Source organism: Vipera berus (genome assembly GCF_964194415.1).
Source record: "Vipera berus genome assembly, chromosome: 2".
NCBI classification, from domain to species: Eukaryota; Metazoa; Chordata; class Lepidosauria; order Squamata; family Viperidae; genus Vipera; species Vipera berus.
Window position 1 is genome coordinate 163,273,509 of NC_138203.1, and position 26,510 is coordinate 163,300,018.

Consider the following 26,510-nt stretch of genomic DNA (forward strand, 5'->3'; position numbering starts at 1 on the left):
AATGATGCAATAGTTTGAACATTCTTTGGCACTGCCTTTCTTTGGAATTGGAATGTAAACTGATCTTTTCCAATCCTGTGGCCACCGTTGAGTTTTCCAAATTTGCTGGCAAATTGACTGTAGCACTTTTACTGCATCATCTTTTGAGATTTTGAATAGCTCAGCTGGAATACTGTCATCTCCACTAGCTTTGTTTTTGCTCAGCTTTTCTAAGGCCCACTTCACTTCACATTCTAGGATGTCTGGCTCGAGGTCAGTGATCACCTCATCGTGGTTATTAGGGATGTTAAGCTCGTTCTTGTATAGTTCTTCTGTGTAATTTTGCCACCTCTTCTTAATCTCTTCTACCTCTGTTAGGTCCCTGCCATTTTGGTCCTTTATCGTTCCCATTTTTGCATGAAAGGTTCCCTTCATATCTCCAATTTTCTTATCTCTTCTAGCTATTCTCTGGAATTCTGCATTCAGTTGGGCATATCTTCCTTTTTCTCCCTTGCCTTTCATTTCCCTCCTTTCTTCAGCTATTTGCAAAGCTTCCTCAGACAACCATTTTGCTTTCTTGCATTTCTTTTTCTTTGGGATGTTTTTAGTTGCTACCTCTTGTACAATGTTGTGAACCTCTGTCCATAGTTCTTCAGGCACTCTGTCTATCAGATCTAATTCCTTAAATCTATTGTGTATTCATCAGGGATATGATTTAGTTCATACCTAAGTGGCCTAGTGTTTTTTCCTACTTTCTTCAGTTTAAGCCTAAATTTTGCAATGAGAAGCTCATGGTCTGAGCCACAGTCAGCTCTTGGTCTTGTTTTTACTGAAAGTATAGAGCTCCAGAGTACATAGTCAATCTGATTTCTGTGTTGACCGTCTGGTGATGTCCATGTGTAGAGCCGTCTCTTGGGTTGTTGGAAAAGAGTGTTTGCTATGACCATTGTATTCTCTTGACAAAATTCTGTCAGTCTGTGCCCTGCTTCATTTTGTACTCCAAGGCCAAACTTGCTTGTTATTCTGGTTATCTTTTGGCTTCCTACTTTAGCATTCCAATCCCCCATGATGATAAGGACATCATTTTTTGGTGTTAGTTCTATAAGGTGCTGTGTAGTGCTTCATAGAACTGGTCAATTTCATCCTCTTCAGCACCGGTGTTTGGGGCATAGACTTAGACTACTGTGATATTGAATGGTTTGCCTTGGATTCGAACTGAGATCATTCTGTCATTTTGGGGATTGTATCCCAGTATTGCTTTTCCTACTCTTTTACTGACTATGAAGGCTACTCCATTTCTTCTGAGGGATTCTTGCCCGCAGTAGTATACCTGATGGTCATCTGAATTAAATTCACCCATTCCTATCCATTTCAGTTCGCTGATTCCTAAAATGTCAATGTTCAGTCTTGTCATCTCTTGTTTGACCACATCCAGCTTGCCTTGATTCATGGATCTTACATTCCAGGTTCCTATGGAGAATAAATCTTTACAGCATCGGACTTTCCTTTCACCACCAGATACATCCACAGCTGAGCGTCCTTTCGGCTTTGGGCCAGTCGCTTCATTCTTTCTGGCACTACTAGTACTAGCCCTCTGCTCTTCCCCAATACCATATTGGATGCCTTCCGACCTGAGGGGCTCATCTTCCAGCGTCATACCTTTTTGCCTTTTGGTACTGTCAATGGGGTTTTCATGGCAAAGATACTGGAGTGGGTTGCCATTTCCTTCTCCAGTGGATCACATTTTGTCAGAACTCTCTGCTGTGACCTATCTGTCTTGGGTGGCCCTGCACAGCATAGCTCATAGCTTCATTGAATTATGCAAGCCCCTTCACCATGACAAGGCAGTAATCCATGAAGGGGACTGGAAAGATTAGTGAACTGTTAAATTTGACCCTCCCTATTGAACCAATAGATGAAGACAACTGAAACTCCATTGCCAAAGAAGCGATCATGAAGCTGATTGTAGTACAGATTCTGTTACATTTCATGGAGAGAAATCCAGGATATACAGATTATCCTTGATTTACAACCGGTTGTTTAATGACCATTCAGAGTTATGATAGTCTTGGGAAGAGTAGTCCTGGCCTTTGTGAAATGTCACACTGCAGTCACATGATCACATTTTGGGTGTTTGTTTACCCTTATGATTGGTTATCAAGTTGCTCTGCGATCGCTATTTGTAATCTTTGCCAGCTTCCCCAGAAGGTCAATGTGGAAGCCAGAAGGGAAGGTTGCAAGCTGGTGTGTCCTGCTGAGAGGCCTCCCTCTTGTCTCTGGGGCCTGACTGAAAAAGTTGCCTGACACGGAGAGTTGAACTCCCTGTGCTGAAGAAAAAAAGAGTTGGATCCCAGAGATCTGAACTCTTATTTCTGCAACATGGTGGAGGATTTTCTGTGCCTACTCAGTCCATCTGCCAGGTTGCAGAAATAGGGCTCAGCCTCAGATCATGGAAGGCCAAGCTCTGTTTCTGTAGCATCCCCTCTCACATGGATCTAGGCCAGGGGTCTTCAAACTTGGCCCTTTTATGACTTGTGGACTTCAACTCCCAGAATTCCTCAGCCAGCATGTGTGGCTGAGGAATTCTGGGAGTTGAAGTCCACAAGTCATAGAAGGGCCTAGTTTGAAGACCCCTTCCATAAGCTATTGTAACTGAACCTTGAAAGTGTGACTTTGCTCCCTTTCTCACACCAAGGAGAGTTGTAAGCAGAGTCAGTTTTTGCAACCCGCTGGAAGAGTTCAGTTGAACTTTTTTCTGTTTTACCCAAGACTCAACGTAGATCATACTACATTACAGTACAGTTTATTTTGGTTTTTTGTTTTCTGTGTACTCAGCAATAATGGTTTTCTCCAAGCTTTTGAATGGATAATCTCATAAGTGGCTAATCTTCCAATATTACCTACCTAATTTCTTTGGTTCTTGTTCTCTACTGACCTTTAAGTATCTTCCTTTTCATTCTTCCTTAGAGCAAGAGCTACTAAACCCTAAAAGAATTGGAAACAGCTAGCATTAGAAGTGATTATATTTCAGCCAAAAATAAACCATGGTGGGATCATTCCACTCCTGCTCAGCCAGCATTGCCCTTTCTTCTGCTTTTCCTTTGAAGAAGATGCACGTGTCAGTTTGGATCCAGGGAACTGGTTTGAGTGCAAATGCTTCATTTAAGACAGGGATCTTCAAACTTGGCCCTTTTATGACTTGTGGACTTCAACTCCCAGAATTCCTCAGCCAGGCACACTGTGGAGATTAAAAAGAATTCCATCCTCTGTTTTCAGGACCATCATCTCTGGAAATGTTTTGCTCAACAGTCTGCCTTCAAGGCCAACTGTTCAAGCATAGCAGCCATTAAAAAAAATCCAGCATAAGTGGCCTGAGAAACCTAATTAAATAAATCAAAACAGAAAATTATCAGTTCTGTCAAGGACAAATTTAGGCAAGATTCCCACCTTGGCATAGTCACAAACTGAACAGAAAGAAAGTGTGGAAGATGGTAGTTTTATTAATTTCTTTGTGACTCTTCCACAGAATAAGTTGTGATCATATATTGGTGAACTGAATGGATGTTCTACACTAGTCTGCTCTATAATTAAACTGCTGATTACATTGACTGATAACAAATTGGAAATAATCAGGGCACTTCACTCCTGCCTTTGTCACAAGCTAAGCAACTGGATTCTGGAAGCTGCTTTGATGTGGAGGGAGAACTGCTTACACATGCTTGCAAACAGAGAGATGGAACATTGATTCAAGACAGGAGAATCTTGTCACTGTCATAGAGTATAAGGCAAAGGCTAACAATGTGACTGACCTGCAGACCCCTCGGCCAATGGAAATTAAACCAGATGAAAAATACACATGGGGAGAGAATTCCTTTCCATATTAACTTCAGTCTTGAGCAGGACAATGCAAATGAAATGGAAGATCCACTGGGTCTTCAACTTCAGAGCTCTGTCCAACACCAAGGGCTTCCATCGCAGCTTCTTTATAGAAATTCATCAGCTTGTGTGAATATACAGTAATAGAGAAACCCATTAGATCAGGGCTTTTCAACCTTTTTATCCATTGTACCACTTTTAGGATATGGCAACATCCGAGTACCACCAGTTGCCTAGCAAGGTGTCAAAAACTTGATGACCAAAAAAAAAAGGGGGGAAAAAGGAAAAAAGTGATGAAGTACAGGTAGCCCTTCACTTACAACAGTTCGCTTAGTGACTGTTCAAAGTTACAATGACACTGAAAAAAGTGCCCCCCAAGCCACAGCTGAGCAAGACACCTGCCCGTCCACCCAGCGCTGATCCTGGAGCCTGGTGCTGATCCTGGCACTTCTGCTGAGCCCTGACAGCCCTGCAGCTCCAGCCATCTCTCACTCAGGCTTGTGCGGTGCTGCCACCGGTTCAGCTCATTCCTCTCTCCCACTACCTCTTTTCTAGGATGGTTGCGTACCACCTGCCAGGTGACAATGTACCACAGGTGGTACCCGTACCACTGGTTGAAAAGCCCTGCATTAGATGACAGAGAGGTTTAATTACCTGAAAACTGAAAATGAAGTTCTTGACATCTCCAGCTTTCCATTTTTCAGCAGAGCAACAAATCACCCACATTACTTTTGCTCCCTTAGATCAATGGTCTTCAAACTTGGCCCTTTTATGACTTGTGGACTTCAAGTATCTCATATTCAAAATACGAGTCTTGTCTACTTAGATATATTCTATTTTAAACCTCCTAAATATGTCCACACTCCATTCTTCTTCAGTCTTATTCTGGCTTATTTTCTTTGCCAAGTCATCTTCTGTGTCCTTGCTTCAGGATCATCAAAGAGTTCTTGTATTATTGTGTCATATTGAGATGACCATCCAGTCATCTTTTTTGAAAGATTAAGGAGTCTGGCAGGACTACCAGATCTTCTCTTTGTTTTCTCCTCTTGATGTAGTAGTCCTGGACTGTTTATCTTTTATTCCATCTGTTTCTCATTTTGATCTTCGAATTCCTTCTGATTTATATAGCAGATTTCTTCATCCATTTTGTGAGATTTTTTTTTGAATCTTCTCTTGTCTGTATTTGTTGGGCACTTAGATCTTCTGTCAAAATATTTAAATTAATTTTTTTCTGTTGTATTCTGTATAGTTTTTTAGTTGTAGTCAAAGTTTGAATTTGCATATCTAAGATGCTGTCTAGTTTTTCCCCAAAAGCTCTTATTTCATCACCAGCTGTAAGATGAGTTTGGTAGGTTATTTTTATCATAGCAAGGATTTGTTTTTGCATTTCTTCCACAGTAAAAGTCTGTTCCTGGTCTTCCATAGTAGTGGGTTGAATTGAAAACTTTTACAGTTTTTTTTCCTCAGTAAATAAGAAACACAGTTAAGACTCTCACAGCTGGTGTTCAAGGTTACATGGATCTTATCTTGTTTTCAAAACTATCAGCCAAGTCTCTTTTAAGAATAATACCTTGCAATTTCAGGTTTAGCCACAAGATGTACCCTCACTGTTTAGGGAATTCCTTTAAGTCTCAAAGTTAATTTAATCCTTTCAATTATTTCTTCTATTTTAGGAGGAAAAACCCAAACTTTCAAGTAAAAATAGGAAGTAAAAAGTAGATAATCAAAAGCTTTTAATCCACAAGTTTTAAAAAATAAAATTCTAGTTGGTATCCAATAATTTTTTTTAAAAAAAACTCCCCTGTATATCCAATCGCCTCTGTTTCTGGAGGGAGGGCTAAAATCCCCCTTCCCTCTCCACAGGGGGAAAACGTAATTTAGCAGCTTACTTAGGTGGAAAAAAATAGTTGGAAGTTAAGAAGAGGTAGATCTCACCCAGTCTCTTCCACACTGCTTTAAGGTTGCCAGATGGTAGCTTTGACTTCGGCTGTCTGCAGCCTAGGAATGAGCCATATTTCTATGGCCGGTCCTTTTGTCCGCTGGTTTGGAGGGATCGCCAACTCTAATGGGAGAGTTGCTGCTCTCCTGCAATCCAGCAAGAGCCCCTCCTTGCTGGTCACCTCTTTGGGGTGACTTTCGGCCCTTTTCAGGGCCTCCCAGTGATCCAAAACTGAACGGGGGAGAAAGAGCAAGTCTCCCAGCCATCCATGGCGGCTGCATGGCAAACCGGATGTCTGAGCTCAAAATTTCTGTTGTTATGTCTGTTGAGACATTTGTTAAGTGATTTTTGCTCCATTTTATGACTTTTCTTGCCTCATTTGTTAAGTGAATCACTGCAGTTGATAAGTTAGTAACTCAGTTGTTAAATGAATCTGGCTTCTCATTGACTTTGCTTGTCAGAAAGTTGCAAAAAGGAATCACAGCAGCGGTCATAAATATGAACCAGTTGCTGAGCATCTGAATTTTGATCATGTGACCATAGGGATGTGGCAAAGGTTGTAACTGTGGAAAAACTGTCATAACTCACTTTTTACACTGTAACTTTGAACAGACACTAAATGAACTGTTGTAAGTCGAGGACTACCTGTATTTCTTCATTCTTGGCTCACTTCAAGAAAGTGGAATGCAACCAGCAGTCATATCCAACTGAAAGTGTTTTTTGTACAATGTTCATTATCTATTGCAAAAAAAACCAGACATAAAAATATTTCAAAATCATTGTGCCCATTCAAGTAATCAGTTATAACGAATTGAAATTGTGTATCCGGTAATGAAACCCAAAAAATAAAGCAACAAATCATGTATAGCCTCGTAAAGATGCCATCGTATCTGTGGTCATTATTTTATATTCATCCTTGGTGGGATCAGCTCTGATGATAGCAATACACAAGGGTTATTTTTTCCCCCAAAAGAAGTGAGATATAATACATACTTGATGAAATGATGAAACTCTAAGATTGCATAGTGTGGAATGAAACATGTTGCAACCGTCAGAATTTAAAATAGAATAGAATTGAAATAGAAAAATAGAATTGAAATAGAAAAATAGAATTTAATATAGAATTTAAAAATAGAAAGAACATAGGAAGCCTTTGATCTGCCCCCACCCTGCTTTTAGCAGCCCTTTGAACTTCTGGAAACATACAATCTTAACACTTAAACTAATACTTCATCACTGGCTCCATCAAAGAATTCCCTCAGGGGTGTAAAACTGCCGGCCCACAAGCCAGTTTCATCATACTGAAGCTGCGCCCACCCCAATGTAAAAAGAGTCGCAATTCGTCACGACTCATCACGTGACGTGGCAAGTTTGACACCCGTGCCTCAAGGGAAGACACCACATCCCCTCATAATAATCCACATCTAGGGAGTATCTTCCTTCCTGGACTTCACACATCCTCAGGGCCATATACCTCAGGATCAAAGCCCAGGGCAGGAGCATCTCAATCTGCGTATCTAAACATCAAATCCTACTTGTCATTATATATACACCTCTACTGCTAGACCCCCTTACTAGTAGGCTATCTTCAACCACTGTATGTGGTTGAATGAATAAACTCTACTTCTAGCAGCTACCCCTTTGGGTTTATTGCATATTATATGTTTACTCAGAAAATCAGACCAAGCAAATTCTTCTAATACAGCCTATTTAGAAATACATCCCTTTCACTTTCTTTTCCCCAGTTTATGCTGTCTCAGCAATTCAGGAGTACTTGTTGCTGCAGAATGATGCTCAAATAGAAATGGCTCATCATCACTAGCTCAGCTGGAGAATCTGAAAAACGATTACCCAAACCTGCATATGCATCTGTAGAAGCTCCAGTCATTTCCTAATTGAAAAGGTAAATGTGATTCATGGACTACTGAGCCTTTTCCAGAGTAAAGCTCTATGTACAGGTTTCTCATCAATTCCTTTCTCTTCTTGCAAGAACTGGAGTCTAGTTTTACCCCCACTAACTCTGGCTAGAGGCTACCAGCTTGTGACTAAAGTAAAAGGCTGTGGTAGGAAAATTTACAGTTTAAAAGAACAAACAGGAAGGAAGGATGAGAAAAGGAAGGTGATGCTAAACACAGTGGCAGTCCAAAAGGCGCTGCCCTGTCTAGTTCAAACTGCAGTCACTTCTGATAGGAAAAGGTTGACAGTCCGGTAAAAATCTGGGACAAGGATGTCAACTCGGAACACGACAGCAAGGTTAAAAAGCCTCTTTATCCATAATTTAAGTGGGTGTTCATAAAAATATGTAAGTCATTTGAGGATACATTCAAAAGCTCAACTCTATTACAATTTCAGGTTTAAATGTGAAAAGAGAATTATATGATAGAATAAGGACAGTTAGCAGGCAAATAGGCTTTGAAAATGGGTAGGATGGAGACTTGTCATTTTCTACAGGTTTCCTTGTATTTTAACCACCTCCCTTTGTTGTGAAGGTCAAAGGAAGCATACAGTGTTGAATCAAAAGATGGTCCTCAACTTACAACCTTTCATATACTATTTGAAGTTACAATGGCATTGAAAAAAGTGACTTTCAACTAATTTTCACACTGCAGCATCCCCATGGTCATGAGATAAAAATTTGGGCACTTGGCAATCAGCATGTACCTACAACTGTTGCAGCATCCTGGGATCCTGTGATTACCATTTGAATTTCCCAGCAAAATCAATGGGACAAGCCAGATTCACATAAGGACCGCATGATTCAATTAACAACTTTACTGATGCACCCAACCATGGCAAAACAGGTTTTCAAATTGGGTGTGGTTCACTTAACAATTTAGCAGCATAAATTCTGGTCCCAATTGTGCTGATAAGTCAAAGATTATATTTATTAAACAGCACATCTCATAAATATAGTCTTTCCCTCCGAAGAATAGTGAGAGACCGCACTCCACAAAGCGATGCACTCATACATCTCATGAAGGAGGAAACTGATTCATAAGCAATGCATGGCATAAGCATGCATATTCATAAATAACGATATTTAGGTTGCTATAGAAGATAATAGAGGTCAGGTTATTTCTTGCTGCTTGTTTATTCTCAGAAGCCTAAAGGGAGCAATGAAGCAATAAATAAGGGCAGAGAGAAACAAAAAAATAAAACTCTCTCTGTGTATAAATCATCCCCCATAAGTCAAGAGGAGGGGGCAGTTTCAGAATGCTGGATGCCAAAAGGAAAGCTTCTTCCATTACAACTTCAGCTGTTTCTATCAGGGGGTGAAATAATAAATTGACTTCTAAACAAGAGGAGATAAAAGCAAGGAAATCAGCTCTAAGAAAATATAACATGCTGATCTTGGTATCACTTTCATTTATGTTTGATGACTTGTTTCCCACTTTCTTGATTCAGTGACAGGACATGAAGAAAGTAGAGCTCAGTTTGCTGGATATGATCTGCAAATCAAAACTATTTTTATCCTCAGTATCTTTTTGGATGTATACCATCCTTATAATTTCCACTGCAGTAATTGTACAAAAACATATAAAGATTTATGATAGATATTTTTCAGAGATTGCCAGAAATAAACATTAAACATACATTTTTGTTCACAGAAATATTTTGTTCACAGAAATAAACTCTTGGGTTACCTGAACATGACAACCAGAGTTTTACACAACTTCTCTAACTACTGCCTGCTTCATGATAGGTTGGCGTCTACAAACAGACATCACTGTGATTTCTAACATGTTGCTAAAGAGTTGGCTGTTAACAGCACAGACAATGCATGTCCTCCCTCTCCTAAAGTAATTCGATTTTAGAGTATGGGGGAATAATAGATTTTTTTGATCCTAAGTATGTATTGAGATACTATTTCCCCCACGGTGAGCATATTGATCAGATTTTATACGGCCACCCATCTCATATGCCTGACTCTAGTCAAATAGTAACCAAGAAACTCAGCAAGTGTCCCTTTAGACTGCCATGGTGGTATAAAGAAGCACCATTTTGTTGAATAAAAGATCAACTTTTAAAAAATTGCAATAGGAAGCATGGCTGAGAAATAGTACTGCAGGTTAAAAAGGGAAATAGAAACTGGCATAGCAATAACTTTCACTTCTCCAATCAGTTCTGCAGTATTTATGAAAAATGAAGAATAGAAACAGATTATAAAAAACACTGATATTTTTTTGCAGTAATTAAAAACTTAAATTTGTTGGAATGAAGTTTGTGTGAAAGCTCCAATGTGGCATCCTAGCTCCCAACACTGTTTTGAGCCATTTTTTGTGCAACCTGGAAGCAACTATAGTCTCTCCAAAAAACTTGCATCATTTTTTTCACAGTCTATAGTTTTATCACTGTAGTCTTCCCTCCCTCAGCTTCTTTGCTTATGGGATTAATGATCTTTTCCACCTGTGGCTGTTAATAGCTCAGCACAAAAAGATTAAATGAATCAACATACTATAGTGGACAATAGATTGAAAGAGGTCGCTCTGCATATCACTATCCAAGAAAGGAGACTCAACCAAATGTGCAAACAATTGCACAATATCCTTAATATTACCTGCTACTAAAATAATTCTTAGGATCATTCAATGTAAATTAGAGCTCTACGTGGAAAGAAGATGCCAGATATTCAGAAAAAGCCAAGCAACACAATACCTTATTGCCAATGCATACTGGATAATTGAGAAAGCCAAAAATAAGTCAGTATGTGCTTCATTGACTCTAGAAAGGCCTTTGATTATGTCAACCATGTCAAGTTGTGAAATGTTCTTAGGAAAATGGGAATCTCAGAAAATCTAATTGTCCTTATATAGAATCCTTAACAAATTAGTCCAGATGAAACATTGTTCCAGTTCAGCAAACTGATGATACTACTTGTTCTGTCCCAAACAAGAGATTTGCTTTATTCCCACTTGACACAGGCAGATAAACTCCACAGATGGATTAATATTCAAACTATTTATTCTTCAGGAATCTCTAAACAATAACGTACAGTTAATGAAGAGTTCTTCTGACGCACATTTCATAATCTGTCCAATCTTGTGGTGTAAACAAATAAAGTTAGATTCACCCCATGTTCGTACAGAGCAAAAGAGCCTCGTGGTTTGGGTTCATGGAAAAGGATAATGCAATGGCACGTAACAGGATGTCCAGTAATAAAAGACACAAGTCCCTCCCAGTGACTAATTAGAATACAGATGTAGCTAAGTAACAACTAAACTACCTTTCCCAGAAGGCTACCCTTAAGGGAGCAGCACTTTAACCCTTTAAATGCTAAATGCTCTAACACAGTTCTTAATTCCTAAGCTAGCTATATAATGGACCAGATGACTATATACTGGTCCAGCACACTCCCTGCTTGGAAATATACAATTTCCACTATTCACTAACCATTAACTATAATAAGCAAAAAACAGCATCAAACAATGCAAATTTCACTATTTAACTATTAACTAGCATAGGCAAAAAACATAGCATCAAAACAATGCAATCACGAGGTAAATACAGAACATGCATAACTATAACTGTGATAAACAAAGGCATAACATCAAACAATGCAATTATGAGGTAGACACAATATGCATAGTTTGAGGATCAATCTTCAAGTTCAGTCTTCTTCAGCAACAGGACCAGGTCAGTGATCGGTCTGGTGTAAAGCCGTTTAACAAGAGTCTTTGAGTCACGATCTGACTCATGTGGCTTCATGGTCTGGACTTCAACTTGGCGAACTAGTCCATCAGAGCTGGGTAGGACTTGGTGCACAAGCCCCATGGGCCAAGAGTTCCGATGTGTGTCCTTGTCTCTCAGCAAGACGAGGTCTCCTTCTTCTAGGTTAGGCTGTTTGGTCTTCCATTCACAGTGATTCTGAAGGGTAGATGAGTATTCTTGCTTCCAGCGCTTCCAGGAAGTGTTGGCCAGCAGTTGGACTTCTCTCCATTGCTGTTTATATATGTCTTTGGGAACAAAGTTCCTTAATGCTGCTGGCCAGTCGCCTGTCTTCTGGGTCAGCAAGGCGGCTGGGGTGAGGATAGTTTCTTCAGGATCAGAAGAAACTGGAACCAAAGGTTGAGTGTTGATTAGCTGCTACTTCTGCCATGAGGGTAGTGAGGACTTCATGCACCAGCGTGGGTATCTTTGTCAACATAGAGTCCAGGATTTTGTGGGCTACGCCAATCATGCACTCCCACGCTCCTCCCATGGAAGATGCATGGGGAGGATTGAATGTCCAAACACAATTTTGGGCCTTAGATACTTGTCAATTGCTGAGTTGGGGCAAATGCCTTCATCAATCTGTAAGTCCTTGCAGGCTCCGACAGAGCTAGTTCCTTGGATGCTAAGACATGTGAGCAGGATGATCACTGCTATGCCTAATACATGGGGTCTCCATTTGGAGGAGTGTTTGAAGTGGGCTGGTTCTAAGAAATGGTTAGAGGGCGGTTTCTCTGTCTCCTTGACCATTGTAGACAAGCAGATGGTCTGGACAATCATTTCCTCGTTCTGTTTGAGCGATCTGCTGGGTACCTGAGGTCGAACATTGTTATCTTGATCTGGGTCTAGAAGCTTGTAATGTTCTGGTTTTTCTGACGTCTGGCTATCTGGACGAGCCAAGAACTCAAGACCCTTTAGCCAGACTGAGTCTGCCAACTGTGATGCAAGAATGGACAATATAGCTTCGTCTGCTGGATTCTGATCTATTGGCACATATCGCCACTGTTCAGGATTTCAAGATCTTCTGATCCTTTCTACTCTATTGCTTATGTAGATGTAGAAGCATCTGCTTAGGTTGTGAATGTAGCCTAACACCACCTTGCTGTCTGTATAGAAGGTGGTGGATTGTAGCTCAAGGTCTATCATTTTCGTTGTCAGGCTTGCTATTTCTACAGCCAAAATGGCACTGCAGAGTTTTAACCTGGGTAGGGTGTGACTTTGTTGTGGTGCTAGTTTTGCCTTTCCCATGATGAAACCGACATTGTAGCTCTCCCCGCCATAGACTCTGATGTATCCTACAGCTGCTATTGCCTTCATCGAAGCATCTGAGAACACATGCAGTTTTTTCTTCATTGTGGCGGCAAGTAAAATGGGAACGTATGTGCTCTGTACATGGGCGCTTTGGAGACAACTTAGGGATCCACGCCACATCTCCCAGTCTTGCTTCTGTTCTGTCGGAAGCAGCTTGTCCCAGTCTGTGGTGTCTTGGGAGAATGTGTCTAGATCCGCAGCCCCCAATTCTGGGAAGAAGGCACACCGCCTCCTCTCTGCATGCTCCGGGCTGCTCGCATTCTTGTCCAGAAGCGAGTCCTCTTCAGCTCAGGGCAGAGGAGGTTCAGCCAGCTGCCCCTAGAGGCCTCCCTTCCCAGCTGGGGGCTTTTTAGTTATCACGATTCCCGCTCAATGAGAGCCCCACACTTCCCATTCCCAACCCGCCAGGTAGGTGGCAGCTTGCAGGCAGGTGCCCTCTACCCCTCTGCAGCCACAAGGGACCCAGGAGGCAAAGCCAGACTAGGTAGCTCAAAGAAATACAAATCCTAGGAAGATCTCCTGAGTCTTTCTTCATCCCTGGTTCCCCCAGCTGGCATTTTACTGCTCCCAGCGTCGCAAAGTCTCCCCTTCTTCATCCCTTGTTCCTGTCCTGTCCCATTTGTCATTGTGTCCATGCCCTGGGTTTTCCTACTTCCTGGGACTTCGGGGGCTCGTCCTGCATGATTACAACATCCGGCACTCCCGGCACTTCCTTGGGCTTCCTGTTTGCACGCACGAATGATCAGTAATGCAGCAGGGATTGCTTTTTCCTTCCAGTAACAGATTGCTGGGAAATACCAAACATGGCCTTGAGAATTCCAATGTTTGTTACAAAGTTTTCTGGATGTGGTTGGAAAGAGGCTGTTTGGAGCCAGAGACCACTGCCACGAGGAACACAGCTCTGGGTCGGGGTTTGGAGCAGCTCCAGGTGGGGGCTCAGCATGGGCTGCGGTGTGGCAACTGCGGGGAGGGGAATCCCCACGGCAGCTGTGGGGAGGGGAATCCCTGCGGCATGTGGCTCCGAGCCACAGGGGCAGGGGTGCAAAGGACGGGCGGTGACGCCATAGCAAGACACCGGCATCGCTCCCGGTGACAGCACCTCTGACATCTACTATTCCAGATTTAGTCCAGACGTGGCAGTTTTGGTGCAAAGCCAGTGGTGTTGAACACGCTTGAGAATAAATCCAGAAATTACACCCATTCTCTAGTGATCGGTATGGGTAATTAGTTTGATGAGTGTTGAAGGAAAAGTCTTCATCATGGTTCAGTCCATGCCGGGAATAAACAACATGACAACTGCTTTAGAAAGAAGGTTGCAGTTTATTGAAGAGGAGAGCCAGACAGAAAGATGGCTTTGGAAGAAAAGAGAACAAGCACATGTAGGGAGTGGGTTTTTATACCTTCTTGAGCCTTTCGTTTGGAGTTGTTCCTGTGGCATGAACTTTGACCTGAGTCTGGTATTCTGATGGTGGTGGGTTAATCCTATTATGTCCCAAAGGTCATATACTGCTTCCCTGGGGCTGTGGCTGACGACTCTTAGATTTTTGCTGTGAGGGATTGTGGATTCTAGGGATCTTTCTTCCTAATCCTAGTTTCCTGACTCCAGTCTTTCTGACAAGATTACCACATCTGCAATTCTGTATACTTGGTTTCTATTTGGGACAGAGAGACTTGGGGGTGGGTTTGATTTCTGCTTTTAAAATCCTTTAGGGAAATATATTCTGCCTTTTAAATATTTCCAAAAATATTTCTTTCTCAGGGGTGGGTGTGACTTCCCAAAAATCCACCCTTTGTGCCATAATAGTATGTGTGATACACTTTTACTGGCACAAGATTAAAATTTATCTGCTCAGGGAGACTTGGTAAACAAGCTTTAAACTGTTAATGCAAAAAAAAAAAAAAAGAAAAGAAGGGAAGACACTAATGGAGGCAAGCAGAAAAAGATCCCTGCAGTGGCTCCTAAAAGGGGAGCTTCAAACCCATAAAGTTCTAAAAGTAAGGACAAAAGTTCTGTTAAATGGAAAAGAAATTTATAGTGTCCAATATTCTGTGCCAATTATTTTCAAAAGTTGGATGTCACTTTGAGCTTCCAGTAAGGTTTGCACATTCCTCCCAAAATTCTTCATAGCCATGGTTTCCCTCAGTACATAACCACTGGCTGCCCATTTTCAAGGGTTATTTCCTGCCCTAGCTCTTAGTTCAGTTTATCCAGGTTAGTGATGTCCAATTGAGGTTAGCCAGTATGCAAGCCAGGCTATTACACTTTCTTAAATTGCACATAGTGAACCCTAGGACTCCCAATCTGAGTCCACCAGTGGAAGACATTCAGGCCTTAGGTTTGGAAATCTCTTTTCTGCTACTTGCGCAGTCAGGGGATATGAATTGAAAATTGCCTGAGGGAGCCTGGTTCCCTACCCCTTGGAATTTGCAAGTTGTACATGCAAAGTTTTAATGACACAGGGCAAGAATCAGACTGCTGCTTTACTGAAGGTAGGTGAAATAGACTCTGTGATTATGAATGGTGTGTGTGTGTGTGTATGTGTGCACGCGCAGCTACTAATGCAAAACAGGCAATACAATCTGGATAAATTTTCCTCCCACCAGACAGAAATCCAAGGTGTTCACAACTTCCCAAATGCCATCTCTTCATAAATACATTCAACTGGCTTATTACAATACAAATGGGGCAAGAAAGAAAACCTTACAATGAGTTTACACCCTCCCCCCATAGTCTTCCTAATTTTCTTCTGAGGCTTCACGTGGGGACCAATGGCTTCAGGACTCCTTCCTTCCTCTGTAGCTTTCACAGGCATCTGGGGGAATGGTAGGACTTGGGAACATCTGTTCCAATCAGGTTGCATGGTGGCTTTTTAATGGATGACTGGATTCAAAACCCAATTCCATGGCTCAAATGGATGGCGGCAGCATCTGGCTCAGTTTGGTCTGCTTCCAAAAAGTTGTTATCTATGCAGGGCTGAAAGATATGAGAACAAGATCTCCTCCCCGCTTTCTGGGAGGAGAATGGGGGGTTAGTTTGCAGACAATTTGAAAAGGTATTAATACTGCAGTGGTTAAAGGAACAGATAAGATGGGGACAACACAGATGAGGACAAAAGAAAGGCTGGATTCTGGTAAGGGAATATAAATGAAAGGTCTCACTTCTGAACTGAACATTTGCAACATGTTAGGACTTAAGGACTTGCAACTTGAAAAATGCTGGTCATGTTTCAGGAAAGTAATATATAAAACCCATTTATAACACATACAGTAAATGCAAGAGTGAAACTTCCAGCAGATGAACTTAAAACATTCCCTCCTGCTAACTTTGGGCTTTTTTAAGAGTACAGAAAGAAAGGGGAAAAGAAAAAAAAACATTTTTCTTCACTCTGTTGGCCAGACAGAGTGAGGGTATTTTTCTTTTGATGGCTTATTTTAAGCAAAATTTCTAGCAGAATTTTAAAATTCTTTTCTCTTTGGACTAGAGTTAACAGTCACATTTACTTTGCACACAAAGACTTTGTCACACATATACACACAATGATAAGAGAACAGAAAAGGAAACAGAACTTTTAGTTCTACACATCCTAGTCATTCCCACCACAAACATACCTCATGGTGAGTGAGAGCGAGAGACAGTGAGTCTTCTCACTCACACACACATTTCCTTTGCTCCCTTCCTTTTGTTTGAAGTTGTTCCTGTGGCATGAACTTTGACCTGAGTCTGAGTGTGCCTTTCTGGTATTCTGACAGATATTTTATTTTTGTTGTTTTTTTTCTCTACATACATGTTAATTTTTCAATCAGCGTGTGATCTGGGTTCATAAAACACTAATACATAATCAAGTCCTACTCTTTGGTTCTCTCCTCTAACCATTTGTAGAATAAATTCCAGCTTTGGTAATATTCTGTTTCTTCGTCTTTCAGCCTCATAGTCTGTCCATCTCAGCGCATTCCAGTATTTTTTTAATTACTTCTTCCTCTGATGGTATTCGTTCATTCTTCCAACATTTCGCATAAGTTATTCTTGCTGCCGTTATCATATGTAGAACCAAGTATAAATTTTGCTTATTAATCTTTTCTGGTATTATACCTAACAAAAAAAATTCAGGATTAAATATTACATTTTCTCCTAATATTTTTTCTACTCAAGCATGTATTTTTTCCCAAAAGGCCTTTACTTTGTCACATGTCCACCAGATATGATAGTATGTACCTGAATTATGTTTACATTTCCAACATTTATCTGACACATTTTTAAACATTTTTGCTAATCTTGCTGGTGGTATTCTGATGGTGGTGGGTTAATCCTATTATGTCCCAAAGGTCATATCCTGCTTCCCTGGGGCTGTGGCTGACGACTCTTAGATTTTTGCTGGGAGAGATTGTGGATTCTAGGGATCTTTTTTCCTAATCCCAGTTTCTTGACTCTAGTCTTTCTGACAAGATTACCACATTTGGAATTCTGCATACTTGGTTTGTATTTGGGACAGAGAGACTTGGGGGCGAGGTTGGTTTCTGCTTTTAAAATCCTTTAGGGATTCTGCCTTTTAAATATTTCCAAAAATATTTCTTTCTCGGGGGGGGGGCTGACTTCCCACATGAGGAAACAAATTTCCTGTTTCCTAATTAGAAATGAAAAATCTCATTGCTCTGCAGCTCCAAATGTGTAAAGAGTACAAGTCCAGGAAACTTAAGTAAAAAAAAAACAAGGGAATTTCATAAAGGGAGAAAAAGAACTGACTTTATTGGACATACTATAAACCAGGAAAATTTTCCATCGAACAGAGAAGATTCCCCTTTAAAATGACCATTAGATCACTTGAAGAGCAATGTCTTCCCAATTTTCCTTACAGGTGGCAGATTGGGTGACTTTTCTTTTGCACCAATGATTAGAAAGTGTGGTTGTTATCCCAATTCTTATAGAAGGTTCCTCTCGCACAAAGAATCTCTGAACAAGTTAAACCTATGGTTCACAGATTATATTTACATAGCACGGACGAGATGTGAGGTAAAGAAATCTGTGGTAAAATTGTTAATGATTTTAGCTTGGTGAGGTGCTAAATGTTAATTAACTAAATATCAAGTAGTAAAAAGCAAATTGTCATGTTCCCCAGCTCAAGAAAGGTAATAAAATTGTAAGGTGCTATAGAAGTAATAAGGGACGTAGTCTGAACACTTTTATAACAAGGATTTTTTATTATAAGAAAAAAAGACTAGAAAGTAACTTTTACAAATTGCAATTTTTGAATAGTGAAAAAGTAAGTGAAGGCATACTATTCTGTCAGCATAGCTACCTGTATTAAGACATTATCCCTGTACAATCGAAGGAAGAACACAAACTCTGTTTCTTTAAGTCCTAGAGGGCTGGAATAACAATGCCTAATGCATAACATGATACAAATGTCAATTAACTATTAAAAAAAGAATGGAACTATTTAAATACATACTTTTCTTTGGCAGCCAAAAACTATCAGTCTTTTATTTTTTATTTATTTAGAGCATCTTTTAACAGGAAAAAAAATAATTTCCAAAACTGCTTAGAAAAAAACCTCAGTAAATCAAAGAAAATGCAACTTCGTGGCCTGTTTCATATAGTATTCAATTCAGACTATCAGTAAAACATGGTTGGGATGCTTCACTTACATACTTGCTTGATTCTATCTACTTGCTCAAATACCTAGTCTCAGAGAGGTAGACAATTCAGTACATGAGAAAAGAAAATTACAAAGAAATTATGTCCCTGGTTAAAAAAAAAAGGGACAACTGGTAGCATTTATAAAATCCAGGAAAGTTGAGTGAAAGAAGATTGTTCCCTGCCAATTCTAAATAGATCAAAGAGAAAAATTTATAATGAAGTCTATAAACCCAAAGTTATAGACGTTACATGGTCCTTTCAGAAATCTGTTAACAATGAAAATACTTTTCTTTGAATGAAGTGTACCTATCCAACTTGTATTTTTTAGAAATCCTTCATTATCTAAAGCACCAACTCCTTTACGTTTGTGCATCACTATTTATTCACATATAGCACCACAATCCTTTAATTTAGGATCACCCTAAGTGCAAAAATTCGTTATTTCCTTCCTTTCTTTTTCTACAAGTATAAAGAAAAACCAACTGCTCATCAGTGAAGAGTGAGGAAAAGAGGAAAAGTGTCTGGATTAATTTCCTGGACCGCATCCACCCCGTTTAAGAGTAGCAGCTATTTTCCAGGCAGCGATAGACTGGGAAACCTGGATATCTTCTGGGAACATATCATCCAAGTCCTGAAGCTCATTGCTACCTTTTCCTTCAAGATATGGAATAAATGTTTCTTTCAGGCTGGAAAAAAAGAAAATCAGTAAGCCCCAAAGAATAAGATACTCTGCAAAACAGGATGTATTTCACTATAAAAGGGATTGGGCTGCTCACACCCTTACCTCCACGTAGGACTGTACTCTTCTCCAGCTCTGGCATGTTTCAATTTCAGCATGATCATTTCATGCAACTCTTGAAGGAAGGACTCCAGCGCCGTCTGGGTGAGGAAAGCTTTGAGAAGATCGATACTGTCCTCTGTGAGTTCCTCTTTATAGTCTGTGCTGATCTCTCCAAAAGGATCCTGGATAATACATTATGAGGAAGAGACGGAGAGAAATAGTTAAGCAGGGAGCGGAGAGAAAACAGCGACAGTGTGCTGCCACCACGTGGCTGTTTTGGAGAAATTACAATGTGGGCAGTCAGACCCTCCTACTCTATGATGTATTTCCTCTTCCCTCCCCTTTCTGGGATGGACTTCCTCCTCCTTTGTCCCAGGAGATTTCCGTTCTCCATTAACCAGCTAACATGTGACAACAGCAGACATGTGCAGATGCTGGGAGTATTACCATTTTCTGACCTTGGAGATACCTTGGAAATATCTTGGAAATGCTGTACAAACGTCATCTTAATGCACCCCACCTTCTGTATTCGACTCTACATGCAATAAAGGTATTTCTATATGATAAAGGGTGTTTCCATGAGTTCAAACCATCTGGAGAGAACTGTTAATGGTAATGGCCTGCTTATATAGACCATAGAAGTCTTAACAAGGGGTTAATTACAGTACAACAGCTTTGGATCCAGAATAGTCAGAAAATGTAATTTGAATTCCTTTGTCTGCAATTTGTATATCTGCATGTTATCAGCAAGCAAATAGTAAGAAAATTATTTTTGAATTCCTTCTGTCTGCATCCTACATGTGCATGTTGTTTACAAGCAAGGCTCAGTCAAAAAGACGCTTCGAAAAAAGTGCATGCCTGCAATAAAAATTCTGTGAACTCTTGTTTCTTTCTGTCTCCCTGTAGAGACCAGCAAAAAAAGGCGTTATAATCTTACTGCCTCTCTGCCAGCGAGTTTCCAGCCAGCGTCCTGTCTGCAATTTAGTGGTTTTAAATGCAAATGAATTTCTACTAAGATGTGCCTTAAATGTTCAAATGTTTCAAATTGAAAGAGAGACTGTTTGTAAGCTTGAGTTTTGTGAAATCAAGATGCAAGATTAGAATTTTCCTGTCTGTCTCCTCTAAAATTGCCTTTCTCCCAAATTTCACTAGAAAGTTCAGAGATTTACTGTTGAAAAACAATTCGTTAAAGAGCTGAATCTTTACTCAAAGAGGAAAAAAGCCTGCCAGTTTGCTAAGATCCTTTGTTAAAAAGCCATAGGAACAATAAAACAATTAATTGCCCTGGTAACCCAGCTCTCGGTTTGCTGCTCAGTGAAAGAGACCCCCACCTTTGGAATGCCAAGTGTCTAGTGAGCACATCCTTATCCATATCCTACCTTTTTCAAATGCAGCAGCTGTTCTGATTTATGACTAGAAAGGAGCTGCCACAATGAAATGGCATGCTTTAGCTGACATCGGCTCAGTGCCTAAAAGAAATACGAACATACACAAACATAAAAGGTTATTTTGCAAATGATAAAGCAAACATATTTCTAAATGGCGTTCACGGATGGCCATTTAGGCAATAAAGCCAAATATTAATAACAGTTTTTCTAATAAATTCTAGAACTCTTTTAATGGGAAGAGCACTTGCCAACATTTTTCATGTAAATTATGTGCAGATGAACACCAAACTAAAAAAACATTCCGCACTGCCTCTCTCCTTATAATTCAAGGGCACCTAGATTGTATATTTTGGATAACATCTGTGGAACCATAATGTCTTGGCCTGGTCTAGGGCTATCCTGGGAAGAAGGAGGTTTTTCTAGGTGACTATAACAATGCTCCAGTTGGTAAAGGCAGTAGTCTTCTAGACAAAGTAATAGACTTTTTAAAAGGCAGCACTAATTACAATATTACATTTAACTATAAGCAGCAAGATCAAACATAATAAAAAATTAGAAGCCAGGGTACACAAAATGTTTTGCCATGAAACGTTTCAAATATTAATTTAGTGTTTTCCTATATTGAGATATGAAACTAACAGAATTCTTCTTAATAGTGTTTGAGTGTGGAACAGAATTTAAAACATTGTCCCAATAATTAAAAATGATCTGTTTTGCATTCAAAAGCCTAGCTTTAAACTTAAGATTTAATGGAATTTCACATTTAGAAGTAAGATGTTCTATGCACTCGGGTTTTTATCTCTACTGTTTCCTCTGGATGATACATCTTTTGGGTGTTATTCTTTATGTCCAGAGATGTTAAGCTACTTATAGTTGTTATAATTGGTTGACATGGAAATTTGCTTAACAAATCCTAGAAACTACTACTTAAAATGTGGTAATGGCCATTGGCTGCCAGTAGAAGCAGTGGGATGTATTTGTTTTACTTATAAATTGCTTGTAAGTAAATAACCTGTTTGAAATGCACTTACTTGATCCATTAGGGATCTTTTTAGGCTCTCCAGTTGTACTATGCTTTTCCTTTCCACTACCCAAACACTACCAAAGCACAGTCCAATCAAAAGGATAATTCTCTACTATAATCTCAAGACCACCGATATTTACCACTTATGAACATGTTTAGAAACTTTCTTCAATGATCAGAATAGTAGAGATCCGAACTAAGTGAGGAAAACGTCAGCTACATTTCTCAGTCTGAGCTACACATGCAGCATACAGCCTCAGTGTCAAGCCCCGTGGGCCCAGATATCTGGGAAAAATACATCCGGTCTTTCACAGCAATCTGCTGAAGCCGGTTGGGGTATCATCCTGTGAACCAGGGGAGGGGGGGTCCAGGACCCGTGCGGAACGATCACTTCGAGGTCCAGGAAATCCTCGACTCCCGGATGCGGAGAGGAAAGTTGCAATATCTCATATTGTGGAAGGGGTATCCCATGACAGAAGCATCATGGGTAAAGGAGACGGATGTCCATGCACCTCGTTTGGTTCGGGTGTTTCATCGCCAGCATCCAGGAAAGCTGGGTGGCGGAAAAGCTGAACCATCCGGTCGAGTGGACGATTATTCATCTGTATCCTCTTGCCTTCCAGGTGGAGCCCTGGTTGGCGGAGCCGCCTGTCAAGCCCCGTGGGCCCAACATTCAGTGGGGGGGGAGGCAGAGTCTCGCATCAGTGTCTCTCCCCTGGAATCCGGACGCGTCAGAGGACATCACCGGGCAGCTGACTGCACAGCCGCCTATCTGGGACTGCCACCGCTGCCGAGCTCCCCGCGGACCCTATCGACGATCAGCTGGGTTCGGGTCCTCTCGCAGACGCCGCCGGTCACCTTGGGCGTCTTTGCTCCTTCCGCCGCCTGCCAGCTGGATCCGGAAACGCTGGCCGGTGCGGCTGCGCGGTCGGGCCTCCTTGCCGGGTCTGCCGCTAGCCAGCTGGTCCGGGAGACGTCAGCGGAGACAGCAGAGCAGCCGGAGTTTCCTGGTGGGTCTGTCACCGGCCAGCTGTTCCAGGGAACGTTGGTTGAGGCAGCGGAGCAGCCGGAGCTCCCTGCCAGTTCTAATGCCAGCCAGCTGATCCGGGGAGTGTCGGTGGTTGCTGCTGAGGCGCAGGCGACACTGTCGTCTACCTGCATGCTGCTGTCATTGGACATTCCAGAGCTTGCTTTGCCTTGGTTGAGGCTTGGGGGCAGTTTGGGCTGCACTGTCCCTCGTGAGGCTGGACTCGGCAGGCCTGAACACCTAGAAGTGAGGGTGGGGGTTGCATGGTCTACTCACCTGGTTGTCGGTGGACTGCTGGGTGTGGGGGGAAAAGGCTGATGGACGCGCGGGGGGATGGTGAATAGGAGAGAGCAGCAAACAGGAGGGGTAAGGAGGGATTACAAGGGATTGTGGGCAGGTGTTAAGTTTGTGGTTTGGGAGTCGGGCCCTGACTCTGACCGGCTATGTAAGTGTTGGGAGCAATTAACACCAAACGCTGACGTTGCTTTTGCTTTTTCATGCTTTGGAGTCGAATAAAGCCTCTTTTGTTTTGTCAAACGTTCCTGTTGGAGACTCGTGATTGCTTTCACCAAAAGGACGTGTATTTACAGTAAGTCAGCATTTCCATTTCATTCTGTTCACCTCGCCCTATCCTTTTGTATTGCTTAGGTATGGCAGAGGGAAAACAGGAGCCTGCCCCAGTGGCTGATGAAGGAGAGCCAGCTGGAGCTGCAGCACCAATTGAAGTGGCAGCTAGGGGAAGCTCAGCCAACAGTTTGGCCTAAGGTGCAGGACCCATGGCCAGTAGCCGCAGTATGTGAATCCCAGGAGGCAGGGGACCCTGCTCGTAGGAGAATGGTGGTTCAGCTCTGCTCTTGGCCACCTGGACCCTGGTCGAGGACAAACGCCAAGGCCTGGAGAAGCTTTAATGGAGTGGAGAGAAAGGCGTCTCACTGATGACAAGGAGGAGTGGAGTTACTCCACGGCACCGGGCAGACAAACCATGGATATCTTCCAGGACAGGTTTGGCAAAATAGGGTACCGGGAGCCCATGTCATGGCCAGCCCCAGAGGCTGAACACGATACAACACTGTGGTCTCGCACTGAGATGCAGCCTGTTTGATCGGGGCCATCCCGTTTCCAGCTGGCTAGCCCACGGTTCCGGGTTCCATCCAGGCTTGGTATGTCCCAGGGGAGGGTTCCTGCTGTGCATGTCCCGGCAGTAACAGCACGATCTGGTCCAGATACCAGGCCTTCGGTGGACAGAGTGCCTACCAGGCAGGCAACAAGATCATCCGGCGCCTTGGACTGGCAGGCAGCGGGTTCTCAATGCTACGATAACACTCCACGAGGGGCAGGGCCACAGACAGGACCATGGGGACCGGGATTGGTGTGGGGACCGTCACCGCTGCTGATATTCTTCGATGGACATCTTGATCGCCTGGCGATGTTCCTCAGCCACGCCATCAGTCATCTGGACAGATTTGACCCAGCCTACCCATCCCAGTGGGCAATGGTGGTGCCTGTGATGGCTAGCTTGCAGGGTGAGGCAGTGGTCTGGGCAGCGGATCTCTATAGTGACCATGCCAGGAGCTGGGCAATGCTGGTCTCTTTCTGGAGGCATTACGGGGAAGGTTTGAGAACATCTCCCGGGTCCAAAGAGCCGAGGCAGAAGTGGTGGTCCTGAGGCAGCGCAGTTGGCCTGTCATTGAATACGTCCGTGAGTTCTGGCGGGTGGCTGGTAAATTAAGGTCGTGGCCGGAACACCTTCTGGTCCACCATTTCTGGGCAGGACAGGATGGGGCTCTTCACCAGGCAGGTTTTATCCGAGGCATCCCGAACAGGTTAAAGGACTGGTTCCGGGTGACAGTAGAGCTGGAGGTAGGTTTACAGGAGTTCCGGGGGAGAATGGAGAACCCACCCGGGTTCCGGAAGTCAAGTGAGAAAACCAAGGAGAAAGGACAGAAGACTCAGCCTGCAACACCAAGGGCTTCCAATCCAGCATCCCGGTCACCGATCAGATGTTTCCGTTGCAACCAACTGGGACATAGGGTAGCTGAGTGTCTGGTACCAGTGCCCCGAGCAGTCCCACCGACCCCTAGGACACACGGCATTACACCAAAGAAACCTGTGGAATGGACACGGGCAGCACACCAGCAGGAGGATGAGACATCCAGATGGCCGTCCCAGAAGGGGGATGAGACACCGGTGGCTGCTGGACACCAGCTGATTATCTACGACAGTGCAGACGAGTCAATCAAGGACCCTATGGTGAGTGTGCCGGTGTGTCCCTTTGCCCTCCCCGTCGTGTTGGCAAGCCCACTGACAGGATATAAGGGTGCATACCAAGCCCTGATTGACTCCGGTAATACTCGCTGCCTTATTAGTAAAGCAGTAGTAACCAAGGTGGGCATTAGGATGGAGCAATTAGCCACCCCACTCAGGTTTGAGCAGGTAGATGGGTCCCTTTTAGGGGGAGTGCCTGTTACCCACGTGACAGAGCCTGTTCGAATGGAGATGGGGGCTCACTGGGAGGTCCTTCGGTTCATAGTGGTACCCTCTATGACTGAAGCAGTGATTCTGGGGCTCACTTGGCTTGATAAATGGGGTCCAATGATTTGGTGGGAGGGAGGTTGTCATAAACTATGCATTGGGGTAGGTCCCCGGCCTCCAGCTCATGACCTTGTAAGACCTGAAGGGAAAACCGAGGGGGTAGGAGCATGCAAGGCAGATGTAGGACAGGAGGTCCAAGTCCCGGAGGTGTACTTCGACCATCCTGAGGTGTTCGACGAGCAAGAATGTGACATCCTGCCACCTCACCGACTGACAGACTGCACCACTGAATTGGAGCCAGGAGTTAAATTACCCAAACCCCGTATGTATGCCAAGACACCACGGGGGATGGAGGAATTGCGACGATATATCGATCTGAACTTGGCCAGGGGTTTCATCCAACCGGCCCATTCCCATATAGCAGCGCCTGTCCTATTTAAAGAAAAAAAAGACGGCTCCTTACGGCTATGTGTGGACCTCCGAGGCATCAATGGGGTTTGTGTAGAACACCTGTAAACCCTTTCCCTGATGAAGGACCTCCTAGCCCACCTGGCGAAGGGCAGGATATTTACAAAGCTGGACCTGCGGGAGGCATACTACAGGGTCCATATTAAGCAGGGCGATGAATGGAAGACGGCGTTTTAATTGTCCACTAGGCAGCTACCAGTTCCGGGTTATGCCGTTTGGGTTGCAAGATGATCCTGCGGTATTTATGCAACTAATTAATGCTCCTGCGGTATTTATGCAACTAATTAATGAACACCTGTACCGCGGAGTACTAGTGTATTTGGACGACATCCTCATATACACCACCACTATGGAGGAACACGTCAACTTGGTAAGACAAGTGCTGAAAAAGTTGTTGCAGGCCTGCTGTATGTGAAACTCCCCAAATGTGAGTTCCATAGGACCTGGTTGGACTATTTAGGGCAGGGATGTCAAACTGAATTTCATTGAGTGCCGCATCAGCATTGCGGTTGCCCTCAGGGGGCCGGGTGGGTGTGGCCTGGGTGGGCGTGGCCTACTGGGTGGACGTGGCTAGAGTGCGTATGGCCTACTAGGTGGGCGTGGCCAGCTCAACATCGTTCGCATCAAGGGTGCCTATGGGGGCCTGGGCAGGACTGGGACAGATCTGAGGGTCTCTGGCAGGAGGAGGGTCTCTGGGCCAGGGCCAAGGCAGTGGGGGCCGTTCCCTCACTGTTTCCAGGATGGCTTCACGGGCCACATGAAACCACTTCGCGGGCCGGATCCGGTCCCCGGGCCTTGTGTTTGACATGTCTGATTTAGGGTATAGGATTTAAGGTGCTGG

The 26,510-nt window shown here is 42.9% G+C and overlaps 2 protein-coding genes across 2 annotated transcripts in view; both read right to left on the minus strand.

The window, feature by feature from the left end:
- Positions 1–12,856, minus strand: part of LOC308662850 (E3 ubiquitin-protein ligase RNF213-like) — a gene marked incomplete at its 5' end in the record, with an annotated part of 161,088 nt that extends 148,232 nt beyond the window's left edge. Inside the window, 2 exon segments of the mRNA XM_081318994.1 lie at positions 12,317–12,439; positions 12,764–12,856. Of these exon segments, the coding sequence (XP_081175120.1) occupies positions 12,317–12,439; positions 12,764–12,856 (216 nt within the window).
- Positions 12,857–17,990: 5,134 nt separating this feature from the next.
- The window catches only part of LOC308662851 (E3 ubiquitin-protein ligase RNF213-like), a gene marked incomplete at its 5' end in the record, with an annotated part of 152,986 nt that continues 144,466 nt past the window's right edge, over positions 17,991–26,510 (minus strand). The window contains 3 exons of the mRNA XM_081318995.1: positions 17,991–19,135; positions 19,234–19,412; positions 20,610–20,699. Coding sequence (XP_081175121.1) covers positions 18,976–19,135; positions 19,234–19,412; positions 20,610–20,699 — 429 coding nt within the window. The 3' untranslated portion in view covers positions 17,991–18,975. The remainder of the gene's footprint in view (positions 19,136–19,233; positions 19,413–20,609; positions 20,700–26,510) is intronic.